Source organism: Drosophila melanogaster, chromosome 2R (genome assembly GCF_000001215.4).
Source record: "Drosophila melanogaster chromosome 2R".
NCBI classification, from domain to species: Eukaryota; Metazoa; Arthropoda; class Insecta; order Diptera; family Drosophilidae; genus Drosophila; species Drosophila melanogaster.
In genome coordinates, this window is record NT_033778.4 from 22,205,660 (window position 1) to 22,229,181 (window position 23,522).

At 46.5% G+C, this 23,522-nt stretch overlaps 8 protein-coding genes across 13 annotated transcripts; 2 read left to right on the forward strand and 6 right to left on the reverse strand.

The window, feature by feature from the left end:
- Positions 1-345: 345 nt before the first annotated feature.
- On the reverse strand, positions 346-2,328 carry Alp2 (Alkaline phosphatase 2). Its single transcript, NM_137810.1, has 3 exons — positions 1,903-2,328; positions 1,060-1,750; positions 346-990 (listed from the first exon to the last, which is right to left on the reverse strand). Exons 1-3 carry the CDS (start codon positions 2,308-2,310, stop codon positions 473-475), a joined length of 1,617 nt encoding a protein of 538 aa, NP_611654.1. The 5' UTR covers positions 2,311-2,328; the 3' UTR covers positions 346-472.
- A 476-nt stretch (positions 2,329-2,804) lies between these two features.
- Positions 2,805-5,106, reverse strand: Alp8 (Alkaline phosphatase 8). 2 transcript variants are annotated; one of them, NM_001299780.1, is made up of 3 exons: positions 4,660-5,106; positions 3,904-4,597; positions 2,805-3,845 (listed from the first exon to the last, which is right to left on the reverse strand). In NM_001299780.1, the coding sequence occupies exons 1-3, from the start codon at positions 5,062-5,064 to the stop codon at positions 3,343-3,345; spliced, it is 1,602 nt and encodes a 533-aa protein (NP_001286709.1). In that variant the 5' UTR covers positions 5,065-5,106; the 3' UTR covers positions 2,805-3,342. The 2 variants fall into 2 exon arrangements, with proteins under 2 accessions (NP_001286709.1, NP_611655.1); NM_137811.3 differs by having other exon boundaries at positions 3,250-3,845.
- A 605-nt stretch (positions 5,107-5,711) lies between these two features.
- On the forward strand, positions 5,712-7,045 carry CG11291 (uncharacterized protein). Its single transcript, NM_137812.3, has 2 exons — positions 5,712-6,524; positions 6,579-7,045. The coding sequence occupies exons 1-2, from the start codon at positions 5,782-5,784 to the stop codon at positions 6,760-6,762; spliced, it is 927 nt and encodes a 308-aa protein (NP_611656.2). The 5' UTR covers positions 5,712-5,781; the 3' UTR covers positions 6,763-7,045.
- A 130-nt stretch (positions 7,046-7,175) lies between these two features.
- ari-2 (ariadne 2) lies at positions 7,176-11,605 on the forward strand. Its single transcript, NM_058026.4, has 3 exons — positions 7,176-7,860; positions 9,223-10,526; positions 10,587-11,605. Exons 1-3 carry the CDS (start codon positions 7,782-7,784, stop codon positions 10,731-10,733), a joined length of 1,530 nt encoding a protein of 509 aa, NP_477374.1. The 5' UTR covers positions 7,176-7,781; the 3' UTR covers positions 10,734-11,605.
- A 20-nt stretch (positions 11,606-11,625) lies between these two features.
- CG30278 (uncharacterized protein) lies at positions 11,626-12,841 on the reverse strand. Of its 3 annotated transcripts, none has more exons than NM_001299782.1 (2): positions 12,382-12,841; positions 11,626-12,329 (listed from the first exon to the last, which is right to left on the reverse strand). In NM_001299782.1, the coding sequence occupies exons 1-2, from the start codon at positions 12,736-12,738 to the stop codon at positions 11,859-11,861; spliced, it is 828 nt and encodes a 275-aa protein (NP_001286711.1). In that variant the 5' UTR covers positions 12,739-12,841; the 3' UTR covers positions 11,626-11,858. The 3 variants fall into 3 exon arrangements, with proteins under 3 accessions (NP_001286711.1, NP_001286710.1, NP_726180.1); NM_001299781.1 differs by having other exon boundaries at positions 11,746-12,329; positions 12,382-12,801; NM_166520.2 differs by having other exon boundaries at positions 11,858-12,329.
- On the reverse strand, positions 12,797-15,246 carry Oatp58Da (Organic anion transporting polypeptide 58Da). The gene is made up of 6 exons (NM_137813.5): positions 15,024-15,246; positions 14,739-14,968; positions 14,371-14,685; positions 13,466-14,307; positions 13,097-13,407; positions 12,797-13,038 (listed from the first exon to the last, which is right to left on the reverse strand). Exons 1-6 carry the CDS (start codon positions 15,203-15,205, stop codon positions 12,864-12,866), a joined length of 2,055 nt encoding a protein of 684 aa, NP_611657.2. The 5' UTR covers positions 15,206-15,246; the 3' UTR covers positions 12,797-12,863.
- A 274-nt stretch (positions 15,247-15,520) lies between these two features.
- Oatp58Db (Organic anion transporting polypeptide 58Db) lies at positions 15,521-17,840 on the reverse strand. Its single transcript, NM_137814.4, has 5 exons — positions 17,666-17,840; positions 17,381-17,610; positions 17,001-17,321; positions 15,773-16,940; positions 15,521-15,716 (listed from the first exon to the last, which is right to left on the reverse strand). The coding sequence occupies exons 1-5, from the start codon at positions 17,803-17,805 to the stop codon at positions 15,533-15,535; spliced, it is 2,043 nt and encodes a 680-aa protein (NP_611658.3). The 5' UTR covers positions 17,806-17,840; the 3' UTR covers positions 15,521-15,532.
- Positions 17,841-18,021: 181 nt separating this feature from the next.
- On the reverse strand, positions 18,022-22,915 carry Oatp58Dc (Organic anion transporting polypeptide 58Dc). Of its 3 annotated transcripts, none has more exons than NM_001103939.2 (7): positions 22,834-22,915; positions 20,966-21,722; positions 20,658-20,887; positions 20,255-20,587; positions 18,886-19,748; positions 18,373-18,824; positions 18,022-18,318 (listed from the first exon to the last, which is right to left on the reverse strand). In NM_001103939.2, exons 2-7 carry the CDS (start codon positions 21,280-21,282, stop codon positions 18,144-18,146), a joined length of 2,370 nt encoding a protein of 789 aa, NP_001097409.1. In that variant the 5' UTR covers positions 21,283-21,722; positions 22,834-22,915; the 3' UTR covers positions 18,022-18,143. The 3 variants fall into 3 exon arrangements, with proteins under 3 accessions (NP_001097409.1, NP_611659.2, NP_001163251.1); NM_137815.3 differs by lacking the exon at positions 22,834-22,915 and adding an exon at positions 22,461-22,584; NM_001169780.2 differs by lacking the exon at positions 22,834-22,915 and having other exon boundaries at positions 20,966-21,584.
- Between the last annotated feature and the right edge of the window lie 607 nt (positions 22,916-23,522).

The following is a 23,522-nucleotide window of genomic DNA, read 5'->3' on the forward strand; positions in this document are numbered from 1 at the left end:
TCCATGGCATAATCCCCGCAGTGAAAACGCGCCCAAAAAATCTCACTTTATGGTTTCATATTTACATGGTCTTTTGGTCTTTAGAGTTTATGAATATTTTATGGCCTTTGAGTCAATAGACCCAGCTACCATCCAAAATTCTAGACCAATGGGCTGCGAGCACATACCCGTGGCTTCCAAAAGTGGGCACGGCACCAAGAGTTTGAACCATGCAAACTGACCCTATCCCACACTCAAGGTGAGCTAATGGGACTGGTTGCGTCCAAATGCCACCATAACTGTGATTACTATAAGATTACCGAAAAGATCGTGATAACTCTTGGGTAGAAGAATAATCTTAAATGTATTATTAGTATAAGTACACGGTTTATTAAAATGTGAGAAAGCCTAATACTAAAGAAAGGACATGCGCTGTCTTTTGGATTACTTCAAATCTCCTATAGTTACAGTAGAATATATTCCATGGTATCTTTCAGGTTTTCCGCCCTGAGCTCCCGCAGACCTGCTTTCCACTACCAACGCATGAGGCGTAGGCCATCAGGTGGGGAATGGTGCTCTGCTGCATCACTCCGGTGAAAAGGTGACTCTGCGGGCCAGAAGCCCAAATACCCACGTCCTCCCCGGAGTGCACTCCAATTTCTTTATCGATGTAGCTTGGTGATATGGCGTCATCGGGGCCAAGGATATCATCCAAAGGAATGCGCTGGCCATGCTCATCCAGATACTGATTGGGTCCAGCTGCGTAGTTTAGCACCGAGTATTTCACTCCGTTGATATCTGTGTCGTGTTGATTGAGTCCAAGGATAGGTGTACCCCTTCCAGGATATCCGGCTATGCTGACGGCATGTCCGTGATCAGCGGTCACCACAATCAACGTGTCACTGATGTTGGTCATTTCACGAGCCAACTGAATGGCCTTCTCGAACTCCAGGGCCTCATCCAAGGCGTATCCCGCCTGCGTGTAGTGGTTGCCGTAGTCAATGAGGCCACCTAAAATGCATTCAAACTTGTTGTTAGTGTATATATTTAAGAGGTATATACTTTCAAAGAAGAACCTACCCTCTATGAACACAAAGTATCCATTTTCATTGTGGCTGAGCTTCTTGATGGCCACCTCGGTGAGTTCCGAGAGAGTGGGCTGATAGGTGGGATCAGCGTCCATGTGAAAGTCCATCAAGCCCGATTGGAAGGTACCAATTATGCTGGATGCAGCTGAAACGTCTAAGTTAAGCAGCTGCTTGCGATTGGTGACCAAGACACCTTTATCGTGGAGCCCTTGCCACCGGGACAGCAGATTCACGCCATCGGATCGCTCGCCATATTTCCCGTGACTATCCTTCGTGGTTTTGGGAAGGAACTTGCCCATTCCGCCGCCGAACATGACCTCGAAGTTCTTGCCGGGCGTCTGGGTCACCAGTTGAGTGGCCATGTCGACGCAGGTGCTGGCATCCACTCCATAGCTGGTCACATCCGTGTCGCTTTGCCACATTCGATTGGCCGTCTTGGCATATGCTCCAGAGGGACTGGCATGGGTCAGTGTGGTGGTGGTCACAAATCCCGTGGACTTGCCGGCATTCTGGGCCCATTCCGCAATGGAGGTCAGGCGGTTCGCGGGATCCTGGCTGGCGGTGCAGTTGTTAAAGTTTACTGCTGCACTTACTCCGATATTAATAATGTTGGTTTTAACGCCGCACAGATAAGCGGTAGCAGTACAGGCTGAGTCGGGAACCTGGGCGTTGGCGCAGTAGGTCTGTAAAGATAATATTTTTGTTTGAATAAAGCACTTATGTGGGGATTTTATGGTCCTGGCACACGTTGTGAACTTCACCATGATAAAGAAAAAGGTTAAGGTTTGTTTTTGCTATCATTACTACTGGTCTATGGTACTATGCAAACACTCACTCTGCTCAATCCCGAATAGGGGAATTTCTCGAAGCTCAGTGAGGACTCCTCCCCAGTGTTTCCTTGGCGTTGTCCTTTCAGGATGCGAGCAGCTGTGACTGTGCTAATTGGCATACCATCCCCGAGGAACATTATCACGTTTTTGGCCCTGTCGGAGTTGGGCTGTGGTAGCTGAAGCCTTTTGGCGATCTCCTCGTCGGCGAGCTTGTACCAGAACTGGGGATCCATCTCCTCCGGCGGAGTGTACTTGCCCGTGGCCACGTCCGTGGAGAACCTCAGCTTGCTGGCTTTCTGACCCGTCAACTCCAACACATTGTGCACTTCCTGGACTCTACCGAGTGCTGTGCCAACAAAGGCCAGCAGGAATAGAAAGATCGGATAAAGGCAGCGCCTCTGGGAGATGTGCATCTTACAACTGCAGTGATACCGAACGAACTACAACGATCCCGTCTAATTTCCAGGTCTTATATGCCCTGCACCGGATTATTGCATTCAAAACAAGGAATACCTAAAATTAGGTTTATTCCCACTTTATACCCCTTGGACTTATCTCTGCTGGTACTCCCGACTTCTAGGAAGATCAGCTGTAAGTGACATGACCATCCCTCTATAAAACCACTACCCGTTGTAATAGTAATGGGTTATGAGATCACTCGACTTTCGTTTGGCTGAGCTTATTATCCCTAAAGTGCTGAGATCACCTGTGCAAATGTTTATTCCAGCTATCTGAATTAGTTTAGTCACGTTTGCGTTCGTAAAGATATTGGCCATGATGATCCAACTCTCACGAGCCTAATCTACAGGAAACGTGTCGCGTGAACAAGTTGTTGTTGAAATGGTTGCACACTATAAAGAACAACAACTTAGAGCCCGAAACCCCAGAACCCTAAACCAAAATTTCTCTTTTTGAATTGGTTGATGAAATTATCGAAAATATTATTCAACATATTGGATATAGTTCAGATTGCATAAAACGTTTTACACGCGTCTAAATGTAGACTCATATAAGATAAATGTTATCTTAACTGTCGTCTTTTCGTGCCATATTCTCAGATAGCTTAACTGTCTCCGAAAAATCTCAGTTTATATTTACACAATCCTTAAGTCATTAAGGTTTATGGTTATAAGGGGTAATTCAGCCAATAGGCTGGCTACCAGTTCAAAAGCATATGGCAACACTCGCCATAGTTTAATTTTTGAACCCAAGCCTACAAAGATCTGAAGGTTATATTTTGGGGTTATATTTTGTCTATGTCTTCATTGGCAATATTGATTAAAATCTCTTTCCATGGACCAGGTTTTCCATAGGGCTTTTCAAGACTACCCATTCTAGTATCTTAATTAATTAATTCAAAACATACACACATTCATTATGTGTGCTACATTTTTATTACAGAAAGAAGTTGTTGGCGAACATTGAAAACAGATTTTTCTGCCTTCTTAGTTGTCGCAGACCTGCTTTCCGCTTCCAATGCACGCAGCATATGCCATCAGATGGGGAATGGTGCTCTGCTGCATCACTCCGGTGAAGAGGTGACTCTGAGGTCCGGAGGCGAATATGCCCACGTCCTCGCCGGAGTGGACGCCCTGATCCTTGGGAATGTAGCTGGGGGTGATGGCGTCGTCCGAGCCAAGGATATCGTCCAAAGGAATGCGCTGTCCGTTCTCATCCAGATACTGATTGGGTCCAGCTGCATAGTTCAGAACCGAGTACTGCACTCCGTTGATGTCGGTGTCATGTTGATTGATTCCCAGGATGGGTGTTCCTCTGCCAGGATAGCCGGCTATGCTGACGGCGTGTCCGTGATCAGCGGTCACCACAATTAAAGTGTCCTCGATGTCCGTCATGTCACGGGCCAACTGAATGGCCTTCTCGAATTCCAGGGCCTCATCCAGAGCATAGCCAGCTTTGGTGTAGTGGTTGCCATAGTCAATTAGACCACCTACAAATATTTCGGAATATAAATACTTAATAAAAAGATTATTTCGTGAAAAACCCACCTTCAATGAACGCAAAGTATCCGTGTTCCTTGTTCTGGCTGAGCTTCTTGATGGTCACCTCAGTGAGTTCGGAGAGGGTTGGCTGGTAGGTGTCATCAGCCTCCAAGTGGAAGTTCATTAGCTTGGACTGGAAGAGACCAATGACACTGGACACTGCTGACACGTTCAGTTTAAGCAGCTGATTGCGATTGGTGACCAAGACGCCTCCATCGTGGAGTCCCTGCCAGCGGGAAAGCAGATTCACTCCGTCGGATCGCTCACCAGGGTTTCCGTGAGAATCAACGATGGAGTTGGGGAGGAACTTGCCCATTCCGCCGCCGAACATGACCTCGAAGTTCTTGCCGGGCGTCTGGGTGACAAGCTGGGTGGCCATGTCAATGCAGGAATTGGCATCCACACCATAGCTGGTCACATCCGTGTCGCATTCCCACATGCGGTTGGCTGTCTTTGCATATGCTCCCGAAGGACTGGCGTGGGTCAGGGTGGTGGTGGTCACAATACCAGTGGACTTTCCAGCATTCTGGGCCCACTCGGCGATGGAGGTCAGGCGGTTCGCGGGATCCTGGCTGGCGGTGCAGTTATTGTATTCCACTGCTGCACTTACTCCGATATTGACGATGTTGGTCTTTACGCCGCACAAATACGCGGTGGCAGTGCAGGCGGAGTCGGGCACTTGGGCATTGGAGCAGTAGGTCTGCAGGGATAATGTTTCGTCTTAGCTAGTTTATAGTTACCAGTTAGTTAACCACAACTCACCCTGCTCAAACCCGTGTAGGGGAATCGCTCGAAGCTCAGGGAGGATTCCTCACCGGTGTTTCCTTGTCGTTGTCCTTTCAGGATGCGAGCAGCTGCAACGGTGGAGAGAGGCATGCCATCTCCGAGGAACATAATAATGTTCTTGGCCTTCTGGGAATTGGGTTGTGGTAGTTGTAGCCTCTTGGTGATCTCCTCGTCGGCGATGTTGTACCAGTACTGGGGATCCATCTCCTCCGGGGGAGTGTACTTTTCGGTAGCCACATCCGTGGAAAACTTCAACTTATTCGCTGCCTGTCCTGTCAACTCCAGAACGTTGTGCACCTCCTGTACTCCACACAGTGCTGTTCCGGCCAAGGCCAGAAGGAGCAGGATTGGGAGTACTAACTGCCGCTGGGAGGAACCCATATCTAATTGCTCTGCTGCTGATGAAATATCACTTACTACACCGAATTTACCGAAAAGTACGGACTTATATACCTTGATTACTGTGCTCCCAGACAAAGATGCCTAAATTTAGGTTTATGGTCCTCTGGGCATATCTCGTCTGGAATGTCGTATCTTTCATAATATCAGCTCTGTCTAGCATGGTGCCCAGTTAGGTAGGCAAGGAAAGGGTATAAGCTATTCAACTATCATACCCCGTTTTCCACCATCTAAAGCGTATCTTTTGGTTCGTTGGGATCCATTATTTGACCTTCGTTACTTCAAAAGCTACAAATACGCTGCCCATTTGTCTTTCTCATGATTCCCAAAATGGTAGACTCACCTTTGCAAAGAACTTACCGAGCATTCTGAACCATTTCAGTCACGTTTGGGGTTATAAAGATCTTTAAGAGTATTATGATCCTAATCTTAGTAGAACGTGTAGCTAACTTATCACAGCATTTTTGCGCTTTCACTCTGGGTGGTATTTTCGACAGCATCTCGTGGCCGAAGATTTTATTAGAAAGAAAACATTTTTATATAGTATCACTTTACTTTTGCCAAATAAACTTTTTCGTATTCCTTGCTATTTTATGATACTCTTATATGGCAATATGAAATTTTTAATCTTTGAAAATAATGTCATAAAGTACTCAAAATTTTAATATTTCACATTCTAAATTTAATCAAAATTGTATTATGTTAAGGCGCAGTCTAAGCCATCTGGACAAGCTGCCGAAGGCAAAGGTGGCCGAATGGCTGGCCGGGATCGACACCATTATTTGCAGCACGGATGGGGTGCTGTGGCAGGAGAATACCCCCATTGAGGGCTCTGTAGAGGCATTCAATGCCATAATTTCAAAGGGAAAGCGATGTCTCATAGCCACCAACGAGTGCTGCCTAACAAACAAGGATCTGTTCCAGAAGGCCAAGTGCCTGGGCTTCAATGTCAAGGAGCAGGACATTTTCAGCTCGTCGGGTGCCATTGCGAGTTACCTTAGCGACCGGAAGTTTAAGAAGAAAATCCTCGTTTTGGGTGGTGACGGTATCCGCAAAGATCTGAAAGAGGCCGGATTCTGTTCCGTGGTAAACGATCTGCAGCCAAATGACCAGAAAAAAATCGACTTCGTCAGGAGCTTAGTTCTCGATCCGGATGTGGGAGCTGTTTTGGTGGCCAGAGACGACAACATGATAGCGAACGAGTTGCTTGTGGCCTGCAACTATCTTCAAAATCCCAAAGTCTTGTTCCTTACCACTTGCATTGATGGATTCCAGCCATTTGGGAAAAAGAGGATCCCAGATGCCGGATCTCTGGCCTCTGCCATCGAGATAATTGTACAACGCAAGCCTATCGTTTTGGGCAAACCGAATCAGCGGATTTTGGGCAAGTTGATGAAGTCTGGCGAAATAAAGCCCGAAAAGACGCTTGTCATTGGAAACTCGTAAGTTCAATGATTACTTTTATTGAGGATCATACTTTATCCTCTTTCCTTTAGGCTTAAATCAGACATTTTATTTGCAAGTATATGTGGTTTCCAATCATTATTGGTGGGCTGCGATAACGGAGCGATCGAAAAAGCCGAGAAAATTAAAAAAGAGGGAGATGAGAAGAAAATGAAACTTGTTCCAGATGCTTTTCTCTCCGGTCTTGCTTCTTTTGGGGAGTATTTATGCATCTAGGTGATGTCGGGCAAGAAAAGCGATTTCCATATCCAAAAAACATACCCAGCTGACCAAAAAGTAATTTAGATCATATTCAAAATTCAAACTAAGCCGCTCAAAAGCTGAACAGCTGTTTTGTTTCTGAGCACTCCTGTGTGCTAAATGATTTCGGTATTTTGGCTTTTAGCACAAGTCGCGAGTCAGTGCTACCAGTATATTTGTAAATTTTTAGTTTTAAAATTTGTAATCTAAAATAGTAAAGCAAATTGCCAGTTTTCTGTTGAAACTAATAGTTTTGCATCAATAATCGCGAAGAAAAAGTTGAATTAATGTGATAATAAAAAAATACATGTTGTTGGTATATTTTTGGTATTTGATTTGATTGCTTCGTGGTCGCACTGAAAGAAGAAGAGTAATAAAACATCGAACTATCGAAGAACGATATGCCCCGATAGGTTCGGACAAGACAAAGAACAAAATGTTCTCTGCAAAAGCTGTGCTCGCTTAAAAACGCAAAAAGTCAGTGCATCTAGTGCATTGTCAGTGGTGCATAAGATTGTTCTATAAATAGCGAAAAATGAAAATAAACTGCAGGCGAAGTAGAAAAAACACCTTGAGTTGAGTGCAACGGCTGTGCGAGTGTGTGTGCGTGAGAGCGAGAGTGCGCTCGTGTGTGTGTGTACACATGCATGTTGATAAACGAAAATAAAACAAGGGACCGCCCCCCGCCGTAGAATAGCCACCCCGCAAAGTTCATCACCCTAACCAGAATCGGTGGCACTGCATCGCGCTAAATCGGCCACTTTCCATTATCCGCATCCACCGCCCCTCCCGCTCTCTGGGTCCATCATCCACCTCCTGCGAAAACAACAACAGCAACCACCAGCGCCCTTACAACAACTGTTACAAAAGAGCAAGAGAGAAGACACCCCGCACTCACACTCACACGGAAGCAGTGAGTGTCCTCGCCAGAAACTCGAATTCCCAACCAAACATCCCGAATCTGAGGCCCAAATCTTAAGCGCCAATCCGCCGGAATGGACTCGGACATCGAAATGGATATGGAATCGGACAACGACGGGGAGTACGACGACGACTACGACTACTACAACACAGGTAAGTGGAAACTAGTACCTGATCTAGAGGGGCACTTCCCCCTGACAACAATCGGCCATCGATTTAACTGTGGCCAAATTAGGGGTACGAGTGTATCTGTGAGGAAGTACACACACACATGTCGGGCTCTTGGTTTGGTTATTCACCTTTTCGGAAGGAGGCCCGCAAGACCTGGGAATTTGCATTCAGCACTTGACATTCGCCTTGGGTTCCATGACCAAACCCCACACCCCCCATTTGATCTCCGCCCTTCTTCGCTGACCATGAAGCTTAAATTATGGAATTGAACTTGAAACAAACACACACGCACGTAGCTGCACGGCGAGAAAATTGCACTGTGTAATAGGATAAATGTTTAGTTTTAAAATGTCAAATCTAGGCCAAACTAAATGATTACATTTGGTACATTTCCCAAAGCAATTCTAATGATGATTTGATACCTCAATTTAGAGAATTATGTGATAGGGCTTGATTTTCAAATGGTTTTATAACATGAACTCAAATCAATATTGATTTAAAAGGGGCAAAATAATATAAGAATATTACTAAAGACTTGATTTCTCTCAGTGCATGGGCAAGTACAATTGGTAGTTGCGAGTTGGGACTGATTGCGAGGCTTGTGTTTTGTGGCTGGCTTCATTATTGCCCGCCACTCTGCTCACGCTCTTCGTAGCTCCACAACCCACACAAGCACACATTAACACACACACCACGAACACCAGCTCAGGTGCGTGCTCAAGTACGCAGTTGCATTCTGTTGTGTGCCGCTGTTCCGTCAACTCGGTCTCCGCTTCTTGACCTGTCCCTTATTGTTCCGACCTGGCCAAGACGCCCCCTAACTCAACCTTCAATCGGATACCTCATATCGGTAACATCGTAACGTCGAGCACTTCTATGGCAGCCTTGTCGCGCGGTTGTTTTCTCGAATTAGCCAATGTGACTAACAAAATGCAAACATGATTACCGGCTGCATACACTGTAATCCCTTTTGATCCATACATGTCAGATTAACATAGAAGATATTCCCAAAGTAATAATGTTTCGTCGGTTTCAACCGATCAATGTAAGTCAGCCATTGCTTAACTTACAAACTCAACTCAACCTTCGTAACTCTGGAACCAGTTTTGTACAATAAGGGATTAAAAGTGCCCTATTGTATATAACTGCAACTGCTAACTCAGGGTTCGTTTGAAATCCACCCTTGCTGTCTTTCAGTCTGATTTTGGTTTAAAATACAATCAGTTAGCTTAAATAACCAAAAGAAAAAGTGGAAACTGTCCTATCAAAGCATAATAGATTTATGATTTATAAATGTTATAAAGTTCAATTATATTATAATACTAATATCCTTTTCTTCTTCAGGCGAGGACTGCGATGTGGAGCGTCTGGATCCGAAGCGGGCCGACCCGGAGTACTTTGAGTACGAGTGCCTAACCGTCGAGGACATCGAGAAGCTGCTGAACGAGCGCGTGGAGAAGCTGAACACCATCCTGCAGATCACACCCTCGCTGGCCAAGGTGCTGCTGCTGGAGCACCAGTGGAACAATGTGGCCGTCGTTGAAAAGTACCGCCAGGACGCCAATGCACTGCTGGTGACGGCGCGAATCAAGCCGCCATCGGTGGCAGTGACGGATACGGCTTCGACGAGTGCAGCGGCGGCCAGTGCCCAACTGCTCCGACTGGGGAGCAGCGGGTACAAGACGACGGCATCGGCGACACCACAGTACCGCAGCCAGATGTGTCCCGTTTGTGCCAGCTCGCAGCTGGGCGACAAGTTCTACAGCCTGGCGTGTGGGCACTCGTTTTGCAAGGACTGCTGGACCATATACTTCGAGACGCAGATCTTCCAGGGAATCTCCACGCAGATCGGCTGCATGGCCCAGATGTGTAATGTTAGGGTGCCCGAGGACTTGGTGCTGACGCTGGTCACGCGACCCGTTATGCGGGACAAGTACCAGCAGTTTGCATTTAAGGACTACGTCAAGTCACACCCGGAACTCCGCTTCTGTCCCGGGCCCAACTGCCAGATTATTGTGCAATCATCGGAGATCTCCGCCAAACGTGCCATTTGCAAGGCTTGCCACACGGGCTTCTGCTTCCGGTGCGGCATGGACTACCACGCACCCACCGACTGCCAGGTGATCAAGAAGTGGCTGACCAAGTGCGCCGACGACAGCGAAACGGCAAACTACATCAGCGCCCACACCAAAGACTGCCCCAAGTGTCACATCTGCATTGAGAAGAACGGCGGCTGCAACCACATGCAGTGCTTCAACTGCAAGCACGACTTCTGCTGGATGTGCTTGGGCGACTGGAAGACGCACGGCTCCGAGTACTACGAGTGCTCTCGCTACAAGGACAACCCCAACATTGCCAACGAGTCGGTGCACGTGCAGGCGCGCGAGGCGCTGAAGAAGTACCTGCACTACTACGAGCGCTGGGAGAACCACTCCAAGTCTCTGAAACTCGAGCAACAGACGATCGACCGGCTGCGCCAGCGGATCAACTCGAAGGTGATGAACGGCAGCGGCACCTGGATCGACTGGCAATACCTCTTCAACGCGGCGGCACTGCTGGCCAAGTGTCGATACACGCTGCAGTACACCTATCCGTACGCCTATTACATGGAGGCCGGTTCGCGAAAGAATCTCTTTGAGTACCAGCAGGTGAGTCGCAGTTCGGCTATTCTTTAACTGGTTGCCCAATAATGTATTAATTCCGTGCAGGCACAACTGGAGGCCGAAATCGAGAATCTGTCGTGGAAGATAGAGCGCGCCGAGACAACGGACCTGGGTGATCTCGAGAATCAAATGGACATCGCTGAAAAGCGCCGCACCACGCTACTGAAAGACTTCTTCCCAGTGGACGCATAGGCAACCGTCGAGCTTCCAGGGCCACCAGAACGGACAGCCTGTCTTGTTTAGCACAAACACTCTTTGATTGACTGCTGACAGGTCGACGTGACGCGACAGTATAGAGACGCTTATTTAAATTAAATTATACACATATTTACATGTATCCATCTAGTAGTAGGCCCAACGACGTGTAGCTAATTTTTAAATTAAACTAATAATCAAGTGCATATAGACTAGAAAACGTAGCATAGAGCATAGTCGACTACTCGAAGTATAATTACTATAGTTGTGACATTCGAAATCACTCAAAATGATCGGTGTAACTGCAATACAACGCCTTGCGCAGAACGTTAACGATATACAGTATCTATAGCTAAAGCCCTAGCGATACCGATACCGGTAGCTATACCATAACTATAAAACTAACTTTAAATCTAGCAACTGACTAACTGACAAACCAGACGCATTTCAGTGGCCAAGTGTTCCAACAGTTTTCCAAAAACTAGCCCAAACGACCCGATGAAATGCAGAAACAGTAACAATTCTAAATGTATAGCGCCGCAAGTCAAGCAATTATAGATCAAAGACCGCCTAAGCAGATCGGCTCATCGGTTAGACCCTAAGTTTTAAACCTTGTATTAGCCCCGCGTGAACAGCATCAAGTATTCGCAATCTGTATCTCGTAACTAATCGCAGCACATCAATCGAACGCAAAAGTCTTAAGTAAGAACGAAGATAGATACTCCCCGTCCCCGATCCCGTTCCTTTTGATTCTCACTCGATTCTCGATTAACTTTGTAAGCTGAATCATAAATTATATTCTAGGATTACGCTATGTATGTATGCTTATGCGACTGAATTTGAATTAAATTTACACTAGATATACAACTATTCAACTGACTTTTCGACTGTGGGCTGCAAGCTTACGATTTGGGTCTTGTGCTTAAAGCTTTGGAGAAGCTCATACGAAGCTTGGATTGAGTGTTTTAAGGATAAGCTTTCACTCAAGTTTCAAGTTTGGGTTTTGAGCCGAGTTTATTTTTTTTAGTGATTGAGTACGAGCTATATTCCAACTTATCTTCCTTGATTTCGTTGTTATTCAGATTGGATGTGCTTAGTTAGTCTTCGATGATGTTTTTGCTATTATTTTTTACCCTTTTTATTGCCGAACAGTGAACTCTTTCTGCTGCTCTTCCGGCTCTTTCGGCTCTTCCGGCTCTTCCTGCTCATCCGACTCATCCTAACATCAGGCGCCAAAGGTGGTTTCTGCTTCGCAAGTTGGCTGGCTAAGGTGAACAACCGGCACTCGGAATGCTCCTTCAGCAGACTGTTGGCGAACTTCTTGACTCCCGATATCTTGGTCACCCTCACGTTGTTCATATTTTCCACTTTCTTGGCGGGATAGACCTCCACTTCGCAGCAGTTCTTGATCAGCAGCAGGTCGCTGTTGTTTGTGATGGGATACCGGTAGTAAAGTTCATTTCCGCAGTCCAGGCAATTCTTTTTTGTGCGTCTCAGCTGGAATTTCATCGGGAAGCACCGACCTACTATGGTGTTATTGTCCAGGATAACAGAATGTTTGTATGTGGGCTTGGGAAGGGGTCGCTTGGTCCACTGTGAAAGAAAAATTTAAGTAAGGAACTTGTATCCTTGAATTACCACAGACCTCATTCAGATGCAAATAGGTTTTGAGTGGCCGGCATTGCGCTGAGCAGAGATTAGGGTGCAGATTCTGCTCCTGGGCCACGCACATGGTGCAGCATCGCAGCTTGTCCTTGTCGGATTCGAGAAGCGGACGTCCCTTGCTGCACTCCGCCCGGATGTTGATCTCCTGACGCACAGGTCCATCCGGTTCAATGACCGCCTTAACAACCTCCGCCTGGGGCTCAGGCAAGTCTGCTGCAGGCGGTGATACCCTGTAATCGATGCATGGTCCGCAGGTGGATTCGAAGCACTTCTTGCATGGACCGTCAACCCAATTTTTTTTTATCCACCGCCTACAACTGTTCTCCGGAGCGGACATTTTGAAGGCCGTACAATTTTTTAGCCGGGAAACGAGTAATTTTGAAATGACATGGAATAATCTGATAAATTGAAGCTTTACTCTAAGCTCGTTTATTTAGCTTAACAAATAATTACATTTTAATTCTACTCGGGGTTTGAATCGATTGTTTTCATTTCAACCTCCTTGTTTTTTAAACTGTCTTTGGGTGACGACTCCTCTTCATCGAAAATTTTGAGATTCTTTGCGTGATACCACACTGCAATATTCAAGAAACCGCCCAAAAATATGAAAAATGCCGCCGAAAGATTTAAAGCATATCTGAAAAGAAAATGGGATTACTAGGAATTTTCAGATTTCAGTCTATAAGATGACGCACCTCATTGATTTTGTGTCATAGAGCCAACAGTTTCCCTTGTTGGAGCATGTCTTGCCCCACACCAAACAGTAGTTGTCTATCAGCCAGCCGAAGAAAATCGGACTGGGAATGAAGCCCAGCAGAGAAGCCGCCATGGAACCCAATCCCAGGGCGAAGGTCTTCTCATCTGGAGGCATGCAACGCAGGGCTAGGAGCAGATTCGTCGATTTACTAGATGCTCCCACGAGTTTAAGGAAGCACATTACACCCAGAAAGATAAGGAACTCATTGAAGCAGTCGACTGGACAGGTTCCGTCCACAGCAAATTGGGACTGAAAGCATGGAATCATATGCATTTAAAAGGAATAACCAATGGCTAGAGTCCCCCACCTCTGGTTCAGAGTTCAAACTTGAAGAGCCCAGGCACTCGCAACCTGTGTAAATGGTCCTTCCCAATGCATCCTTCGTCCTTTCCGAACATCCCGCATGGCAGGCGGAGATGAAGGTGATGTTGTCCGCACTGCAAACGGGAGCATAGTGCACGTAGTCACAGTGACAAGAGGCACTGCAGCTGTTCCCGGCAGACAGGGTGGTCAGGGTATTCAACCTGTCGCTACCCTCGCATCCAATTGCCACATAGCACAGGATTCCGGCCACCGTCACAAAGTCCACAATGGCGTTCCAGGCAGCCATTGCCCTGGCACTAGGCTTGTATTTGGAGATCACGTATCCCGAGATGAGGATTCCTGCGGCAGAGAATCCCAGAGCCACTGTTCCCGTTGCCATGGTTGCCATGGCCGCTGATTGTCTATACTGGGTTTCGATGTACTTGGGAGTGAATATCCAGTAGACCATGTAGCCAAAGAAGTAGAGTATGGATGCCATTGTGTTGTAGACATACACCTTGTTTTTCGAGAGTTTCTTGACTGTCTTCATCATGTCGGCAAGGGATCGCTCATTCAGTGGCAGTGACTGTTTCCTTTCATCCTGTTTCAGTTGAAGGCGTCTCTTCCTGGCACTGGGCAGCTGCTTGGGGAACATAAACAGCAGAATGGCGGAGACCAAGGTAATTGCAGCCAGGACCAGCCAGCCCAGCCACCAGGCGCCCAACCAGCGTGGATCTTCCTGCCCAATCAGTGGCTCCAAGGTGGGCTCAATGTATAGGCGCAGGCAGACAGCAGCTAGGGAGTAACCAATGGCTGGACCCAGCATCCTTAGGAAGGTAGACATGCCTGGTGAAGTGATAATGCTTGGGATACCTCAAGGAATTCATACTCGTACAGTCCTTCACTTACTCAGCATGGCAGGTGTCTTGGCCTTGCTGGTATTGTCGTCCATGTAGGCTATGCCCAGGGTATAGAACAGAGCCTGACCCACTCCCGAGATTAGTTGAGCAGCAAACAGAAACACTTGGGGCACCCACAGACCAACCTCCTCCTGCACACATCCTCCTGCAGTTGGTTGGCACAACTTCTTATCCCGCTCCTGATTCGTCAATGTTTCGTTAACCTGTCCAAATTCTCGGGTTAGCTGGAGTGCATCTTCTCCAGCTCCATAAAGGAAATGCAGGGAGCTTGTAAGCAGACAAAAGGCCACGATGGTAAGCAACCCTAAATGGGACACTATATGTATTGCAAATCAAGTGACACAGATCTGGACTCACCTATACCCATCCAGCGAGGTCGATGCCTATGGCCCGCATAATAACCCAGGATTGCGGCCGTTAGCATGGTACTGATATCGTTACCAACCGAAATAATGCCGGATACCTTTGTTGGTATCTTATAGCGCTTCTCCAAGGTCGTTATAGTCCCGTTAAAGTACGCAAAGGTCATTGTCATAACACAGCCAGCTAGTCCATATAGAATAACGTACATATGCTCAGTGGCAAATCTGGAGAGAGTGATTCCTAAGCATGAAGGTAGTTGTAGAGTACCTTAGAGCTTACCTTTGCATGGAGGGGCCCTTGAATATCCAGAAACCGCAATAAGTGTCTTTTCCACCATCTTCTCCTTCCGTTTCATTCTCTGGAGCAGATTCCCTTTCTTTATCCGATATTGCAAATGGCTTTTCAATAAAGGGCAAAGTTTCACTTTTCTCCAAGTCTACCTTTCCTCGCTCCTCTGTCATGTCTCAACTTTTACCTGCGAACAACTCGAACACACTGACTCGCTCTTAATCAAATCGCTCAACAATATACCCAACTGCATCGCATGGGTAAACAGCCTTAGATCTTATCAAGTCTGTCAGATTAGACAGTGGGGATCAGACGAGCGACATTTATATACCACACATGGAAAATATACTTTAAGAACATTTAATTGACGGGATTCCTTATCATTCTTTCGTATCTATTTTGGAAACGTGCGAAATTCTCGCTCAAACATTTTACCACCTGCGGGTTACGTACCCATATGTACATAGATAAAAAGAAAAAGAAAATTTGTATGAAAGCTTTTATTTCTTTTTAGTAACAACATCATTTGGCTTTTCCTTCAGCTCTATATCGTCGCTCTGTTTGGCCTGCACCGTTTTTTCGTCTTCATCGAAGACTTTCATGTCCTTCGCATGATACCAGACCCCAATATTCCAAAAGCTGCCCAGGAAAATCAGAGAGGCGCACACGAGGTTCATGGTGTATCTGAAGGAAAGATGGCCTTAACTTCTTCTACACTTTTTCATTAGGGATCTACTCACCTGAGAGACTTCGTATCGTATATCCAGCAGTTACCCTTGGAGCTGCAGGTCTTTCCCCATACAAGACAATAGCTGTCCAGCATCCAACCAAACACAATGGGACTGGGAATGAAGGCCAGCACGGAGTACACCATACTGCCGAAACCTAAGGAGAAGGTTTTGTCCTTCGAGGGAACGCATCTCAGGGCTAATAACAGATTACTCGATCTCCCAGTGGCGCCCACGAACTTAAGGAAGCACATGACGGCCAAGAAGATAAGGAACTGTTTGTTGCAGTCCACCGGACAGGCTCCATCCATGGCGATCTGAGACTGGGATGCCAAAGACGTCACATTAGACAGAGAGATTATGCTAGAAACGTTGCCCATGCACCGACAACCTGTGTATATAGTCTTTCCCAGCTCATTTATGGCCTTATCGGTACACCCCGCGTGGCAGGCAGATATGAAGGTAATATTTTCCGGACTGCAAACCGGAGCATAGTACACATACTCGCAGACACATGAGGCACTGCAGCTGTCACCGGTGGGCACGATGGACAGGGAATTGGCCCGATCACTCTCGTCGCAGCCCACCAGTACATAACACAGCATGCCAGCCACCGTCAAGTAATCCACCACGAAGTTCCACGCAGCCATTGCCCGGGCACTTGGCTTGTACTTGGAGATCACATATCCAGAGATCAAAATTCCTGCGGCAGAGAATCCCAACGCCCAGGTTCCTGTGGCCATTGTGGAAGTTGATGCCGATTGCCTGTACTGGATCTCAATGTATTTCGGGGTGAATATCCAGTACGGCATGTAGCCAAACAAGTACAGAATAGAGGCCAGCATGTTGTAGACATACACCTTGTTCGAGGCCAATCGTTTCAGCGAGTCCAGCATATCCTGAAAGGAGCGTCCAGCCAGCGGAATATCCTCCTCGCCATCTGCTTTCAAGCGTCTGGCCTTGGCCCTTGGCATTTCTTTGGGGAACATGCCCACGAACACTGCTGAGATAGTCAGGATGAATGTGAGGAGAATCCAACCTATCCACCAAGCGCCCATCCAGCGCGGATCGTTTGTGGTAATCAGTGGCTTTTTGAAGGGATCGATATACAGCCGGAGGCACAAGGATACCATGGAGAAGCCCATAGCAGGACCCAGCATACGCAGAAAGGAGCTCCAGCCTTTACAAAATATACAATGGAAGTGAAAATAAAATAAAGATCCCCATACCCATCCCATACTTAGCATTGCTGGGGTCTTGGAACTTGCGGAGTTATCATCCATGTACGAGAGACCTGGCGCGTAGAAGAGGGAACACCCGATTCCACCTATGAACTGGGCAATGAAGAACAGCACGATGGGCGTGTAGTCCCCAGCTCTTTCTAGACAATTTGAGTTTTTTTCATGGCACAGTGAGTCGTTCTTTTCGGTGATATTTAGAGAAGCACCGAAGGATTCGGACATTCCGTATTCTTCTGTCAGCCGCAAAGCTTCTTCGCCGGGTCCGTAGAAAATGTGAGGGGTCAACATGAGCAGGCAGAAAATGGCTATAATGATGAGACCTAAAACAGTGCAAAGGATTGGCTATCTGAAGTCAATTCGGTGATTTCAGGTGTGTTACCCAATGCAACCCAGCGTGGACGATGTCCTCGACTAGCGTAGTAACTCAGAAAGGCGGACGAGAAAACCGTGCTTATATCATTGCCCACCGTAATGAGACCCGATATCTTGGTGGGTATATTAAAGCGCTTCTCCATCGTTGTGATGGTTCCAGTGAAATAGGTAAAGGCCATGGCCAGAAAGCAACTAGCTATCCCGTACACAATCACGAACATGTGAGCAGTCGCAAATCTAAAGATCTAGATGGTATCACAAGAAACTCGAAAGAGAGCACTGAATAATATACCTCTGTAAGGCGGGGCCCCTGAAAATTGAGAAGCCACATGTTGTATCCGAAGAATTCAACCTCTTTTCATCATCAGCCACATTTATGCCGGCTTCTTTATCCTTCAGAAACTTGGAGGCTTCGATCTCTTCACTGGCCATGATGGTCGTCCACTGTCGAACTACTGCCAAAGACTGAATCCCAAACTCAGCTGCAAGCTGCATACAATTAACTTGCCTCTGGGGGTAAACAAAATAAGCTTCTAGATAGCGAATAGCGGCCTTCATGTTTATAGCTAAGTCCGTCTGAGCTTTATCTTACTAATCGGGATCTGGTCGTTAATTGTCAGCAATTACCATATGAGTACACAGAGCTCTACTGTTGCAATACCGTTTATTATGGTACTGGACTCTACGTTGGAAATCACACATGGATATTGACAAATCAAGGCACCAAGACTCTCACTCACACAGCACTTAGGAGTAATAATAACTTAGGACTAAATCTCTGTATTCTTTTCGTTGTTGGCCTCCTCCTCGTGCTGAACGATCTTCATCTCCACCTCCTTGACGTCCTCGTCGAAGATTTTCAGATCCTTTGCGTAGTACCAGACCCCCAGATCGAAAATGGCTCCAATGGCAATAAAGACAGCTGCGGTGAAGTTGAGAGTGTACCTAAAGAAACGAGTTTTATAGATAGATATTTAAGCATTATATATTAAAGCTCACCTCATGGAAAGCGGATCGTAGAGCCAGCAGTTTCCCTTATTTGTGCAGGTCTTGCCCCACACCAAACAGACCCTATCGAAAACCCAGCCAAAGAATATAGGACTAGGAATAAAGGCCAGCATCGAGCACAGAGTCATTCCGAATCCCATGGCCGCCGTCTTGTCCTTTTCCGGCACACAGCGCACGGAAACCAGGAAGTTCGAGGCTCTGCCGCTGGCTCCCACGAACTTCAGGCAACACATCACGGCCAAAAAGGCCACAAATTGTGTCCAACAATTTACGGGACATGCGCCGGGCATTGCCTGTCCATTCGCTAGAGCCTCCAACTGACTATGAACCGAGGTGTTCTGGCTAACCTCATCGTTACTCAAATCGAAGCTGGTTAGGCGCTTAAATTGGCTCGTGGAATTACCAGCATCATCGCTAGGAATGCAGGAGCAATCGTAGAAGATCTAACAAAAAAAAATTGCTGCTTCATTTTTCTAAAATTTGCTAAACAAAGTAAATACTTACCTTTTTTCCTTCGGAGTTGACGAGCAACTTTTTGCACCCAGCGTGGCAGGCGGAGATGTAGGTCATGTTGTTCTCCCCGCATACCGGGGAATAGCGGACGTAGTCACAGGAGCAGGCCGAATTGCATGTGGTAGTGTTGCCAGCTAACGAGCTGTCGTGAATATTGACGATCACGGAACTCTCATTTCCCGGACAGCCGATGAAGGCGTAGGCCAGGATTCCGGCAACTGTGAGGAAGCCCACAATCACGTTCCAAGCGGCCATATAGCGAGCCCTCGGCTTATAGCGAGAGATGATAAAACCGGAGAGCAGCACTCCCACGGCGGAGAAGGCCAGGGCCACTGTGCCGGTGACCATGGATGAAGTGGCCGCTGACTGGCGATACTGAACCTCGATGTACTTGGGCGTGAATATCCAGTACGGCGTATAGCCCACTAGGTAGAAAATGCTCGAGAGTGTATTGCACATGTAGGTCTTGTTGGTGATCAGGCGACGAAAGGTTTTCAGCATGTCCTGGAAGGAGGCCTTCGCTTCCGCGGTAGTCTTCTGATCCAGTTCCGCAGTAAGGCGTTCCTTCTCCGTACTCTTCACCGACAGTCGTTCCTTTTCGCGTCGTCGATTCTCCTCCACCTTCCGGCGGGCCACTGCTCTGGGCAATTCTTTGGGAAACATGGAGAGGAAAACTCCCGAGAAGGAGAGCAGGCCGCCCATCACCAGCCAGCCCAGCCACCAGGCGCCCAGCCAGCGGGGATCCTTGTTGTTGATCACCGGATGCATTTGTGGTGCGATATACAGGCGCAGGCAGAAGGATGCCAGGGCGTATCCAATGGCAGGACCCAACATGCGCAAAAAGTATGAAAGACCTTAAAATAGATGCAAAGAATATTGCAATTTTCAAAGCCTCTACTGAAGTCATTTTCATGTGTGATTAAATTATGGCTATCTTCTTCGAGATAAGCGTATCTTTGAGGTTAGTAACACAAAACGTTCATCATTAGTTTGTCTGGCGCTAATAAAATATTTTTTCAAAGTCTGTAAACAGATCATATTATTATCTTATGTTAAACATAGACCTCTATTGAAGTATGAAAGCCTGAGTAAAATATATTTTTTTATATATCGAAAAGTATCTAACAATGCATCGTTTTTAAATGTTCCCTCGAAACATTTTATTATACCTCATAATCCATGAGAAACTGAGTCAGCCCTAATGATTCGGCACTTCCTCGGAAGATTACGAAAACTTTATGTAATCTTAGTAAACACTTAGAGGCTAAAACTGTTTAGATACAGGGGATTAGCCGCCTGCTCTATCATTGCTGTGTAAGTTCCTATTCCGGTTGGTTAATACTGGTTTAGCGCTACTCACTCAACAAAGCCGGAGTTTTGGATTTTTTAGTATTATCGTCCATGTAGGACACTCCCAACGTGTAGTATAGCGATCCTCCAATTCCAGATATGAACTGCGCTACGAAGAGCAAAAGTTGGGGCGCAAAGTTTCCTTCACCGACCTCGCACTCCGCTCCTCCTCCATTCAAGCGGCATAGGGTCTTGGATCGCTGCTCCTCGATAGCCTCCATTGTGGCATTTTCATCGGGCATCCCGCCGAACTCCGAGGTCAGAGCAAGTGCATCCTCGCCGGGTCCGTAGAGAAAGTGCGGTGCGGTGGTCAGAATGCAGAAAAATACGATGGTAAGAAGACCTGCGCAGTAATAAAAGGATAATTATACGTTAACCTCCGATTATTATATATATCCTTCTATATAACTTACCAAAACCAATCCATCTTGGCCGATGGCCCTTTCCCGCATAGTAGGCCAAAACCGCCGACACCAAGGTCTGACTTATATCGTTTCCCACCGAGATAATGCCTGTATTCTTCGATGGTATCTTAAAGCGCTTCTCTATTGTGGTGATCGTGCCGTTAAAGTAGGCATATGTCATTGAAAAGATGCAGCCCACGATTCCGTAAAGTAAAACGTAAGCAGTTTGATTGGCAAATCTACAGGGTTACAAATGAATCAAGGATAATGTTGTAATCCATATGCTTGAATGTCACTTTTCTTTAGAGCCCACTTACCTTTGGTAAAACGTTCCCTTGAATATCCAGAAGCCGCAGGTAACATTCTTCTCCAGCGGGGATTCCGCCAGCAGCTTGTTAATTTCCGCGGTCATGAGACGATCCTGCTCGGATTTCTGTTTCTTCTTCTTAGATTTCCCTGTCTTCGGAGTGGTCTCTTCACCGTCCTGATTGCCCGCCTCCTTTTCCTTGTCGTAGCTCTTTCCATTGTTCAGAAGTCTGGACTCGACGTCGGATTCATCCCGGGACTCCCGCCTTCCGTGCTCCAAGTCCTGCAGCTCGGCTCCCAGGCTACTGGGATTCTCGCTCTGCACCATACTAGTTGCGGATTGACTCGGATTGCGATCTCACTTGGCACATTGGTTTCTTCCGTTTTCGGGTACCGAACTCACACACACACACACACACACAAGTACTGTAGCAGAGTCTCTTAGATTGTATTTTTTAATTTTCGCCAGCTGGCTTCGTGGGGGTATCCGGAGATCTAAAAGGCAACCTGGCACGTGGATAGAAGCGGATCGAGTGGCATGATGAGGTTCTGTAGCCGCTGATCTTAACTGTATCGACGGACAACCGTATCCAGGTAGACTCTCGAAAGATTTGGACCAAAATAGCGACGTTCCGACAGTTTGTGGCAAATATTTTATGAAAATATTATCTCGCTCCCGTCTTATCACTCCCCTCGGGCCAATAAACTAATCTTGGTCGGTTCGCGAGGCACGACGTTGATGTCCGCTCATGCTGCTTCTGTTGATGCCTGCAAAATTTACAATTTCTTTGCGTTGGGCTGAGTTCGGCTATTAAAATTATAAAATAGACAGCTAAAGTGTGTGATAAGGCGGCTCCAGACGGAAGATGTGCATCGGATGGCAGATCTTATCTTAGAGCGCCAGTGATTCGGTGGGTTTGCACATTGATGAGCACGTAAATCTCAGCAGAGTCATTGCCTGAGATTTTCGAGGAACTGCGAGATATAAACCTACACACACATCCACGCCCACCAGCACCCACACCACCCACACCATCCCTTGGGTAAACACTAGATCTGCATGCTCATTGTTTTTGTTACGGATTAAGGACAGGATCAATGTGATGTACTTAGTTCAGTTACTATTGTTATCTTTTGACGAGCGCCAAATTAGTTTAGTCAGAGAGCTGGTGAGCGAATTCGTTTTTTATTGTCAGTCAGTCAGTCCCGAATGGGATTTTCTTCACACCCCCGCCGAATCTGTCGCGATCCCCCAACTTTTGCTCTATTATTTAATGTATACCCCCAAGTGAGTGTGTGTGTGTGGAGCTTATGTGTCGCCACAATTCACTTAGCATATTTAAATTTATGCGCAGCTTATCACTTGAACTTTATCTTGATTGCGCTGTTCTTGATAAGTATTTGAATAGCAACTTTGTCCACAACTTCGCCCCTTGAACTTTATTCGCCGTTTTCACACACAGTTTGGGCTAATTTTTGTAATTTATTTGCCCTTGCATAACTTACAAGTGGGCACTATTAATTTGATTTGTTTGATTTCGATCGCGCCTCTCGATTTTCCCAAGACGCCGCTGGCTGCAAGACGATCTCAATTCGTACAAGACCGTAAACGAACTAAACTAAACTAATCTAAACGCAGCGTGTTGTGGTTGCTCCGCGAAATGCTCGCTCATCTCAGGAAGATTTCCCCCATATATTCCATTCGCCGAGACCACTCAGAAAGCTTGGGTTTAGCTCCGACTTGGACTCGGATTCGGACTTGGATTCGGGTTCGGATTGGGGTTCTTGAGCTTCGCATTTTGACTGTGTCACTGACATCAATTCACCGTCAAAATAGTTGGCATCCATATGTATACGAGTTTTTTTTTTGTGTACCTACCGTCAAAGCAAAATATTCACTCTTCTAAATTGGCCACGCGTACTCACATTCGAATCGGCGGCGTCTGAATGACAGTGAATGAAAGTGAAACCATTGGGTAATTATGGGCATTTACAAAGGGCATACGTTTCATATTCAGAACATATTCGGCGCTGCGTAGTCAGAAGAAAAGTCAATAGAGCTGCAGAAAAAATTACATTTTTCCATAAATTTCAGCTGTCCATATAAACACTCGAAGATATTGGGTGGTATTTCAAATAGCCAAGAAATCAACTAATACATAGCAGCATGCCTTTTATGAAGCATTTCCACGAGGAAGCAAATCGACAGCTCCAGCTAAACAGTTGCCAATTTGTGGTATTATACTATATATAGATTTATGGGGACTGCGGTTGCCAGCGGCATCAATCCATCCCCCAAGATATGAAGATGTTCAGGGTGGGGTGTATCGGGTTTCCGAGAAAGCTTCCACTTATTTTTTTAGATCGTAAACGATAAGCAATAAGCTATAAGCTGCACTATGCCAATGTTTTGCCCAACATTATTAAATTGAACTCAAAGTGCAATTACAGCGACCACATATGTGGGAAGCAATGGTGGCTTAAAAATAATCCCAAGACATGACTTCAGAAAAAACATACGTGTACTATACATATCCTTAAAGGGAACATCATATGTTTCGCGAGGGC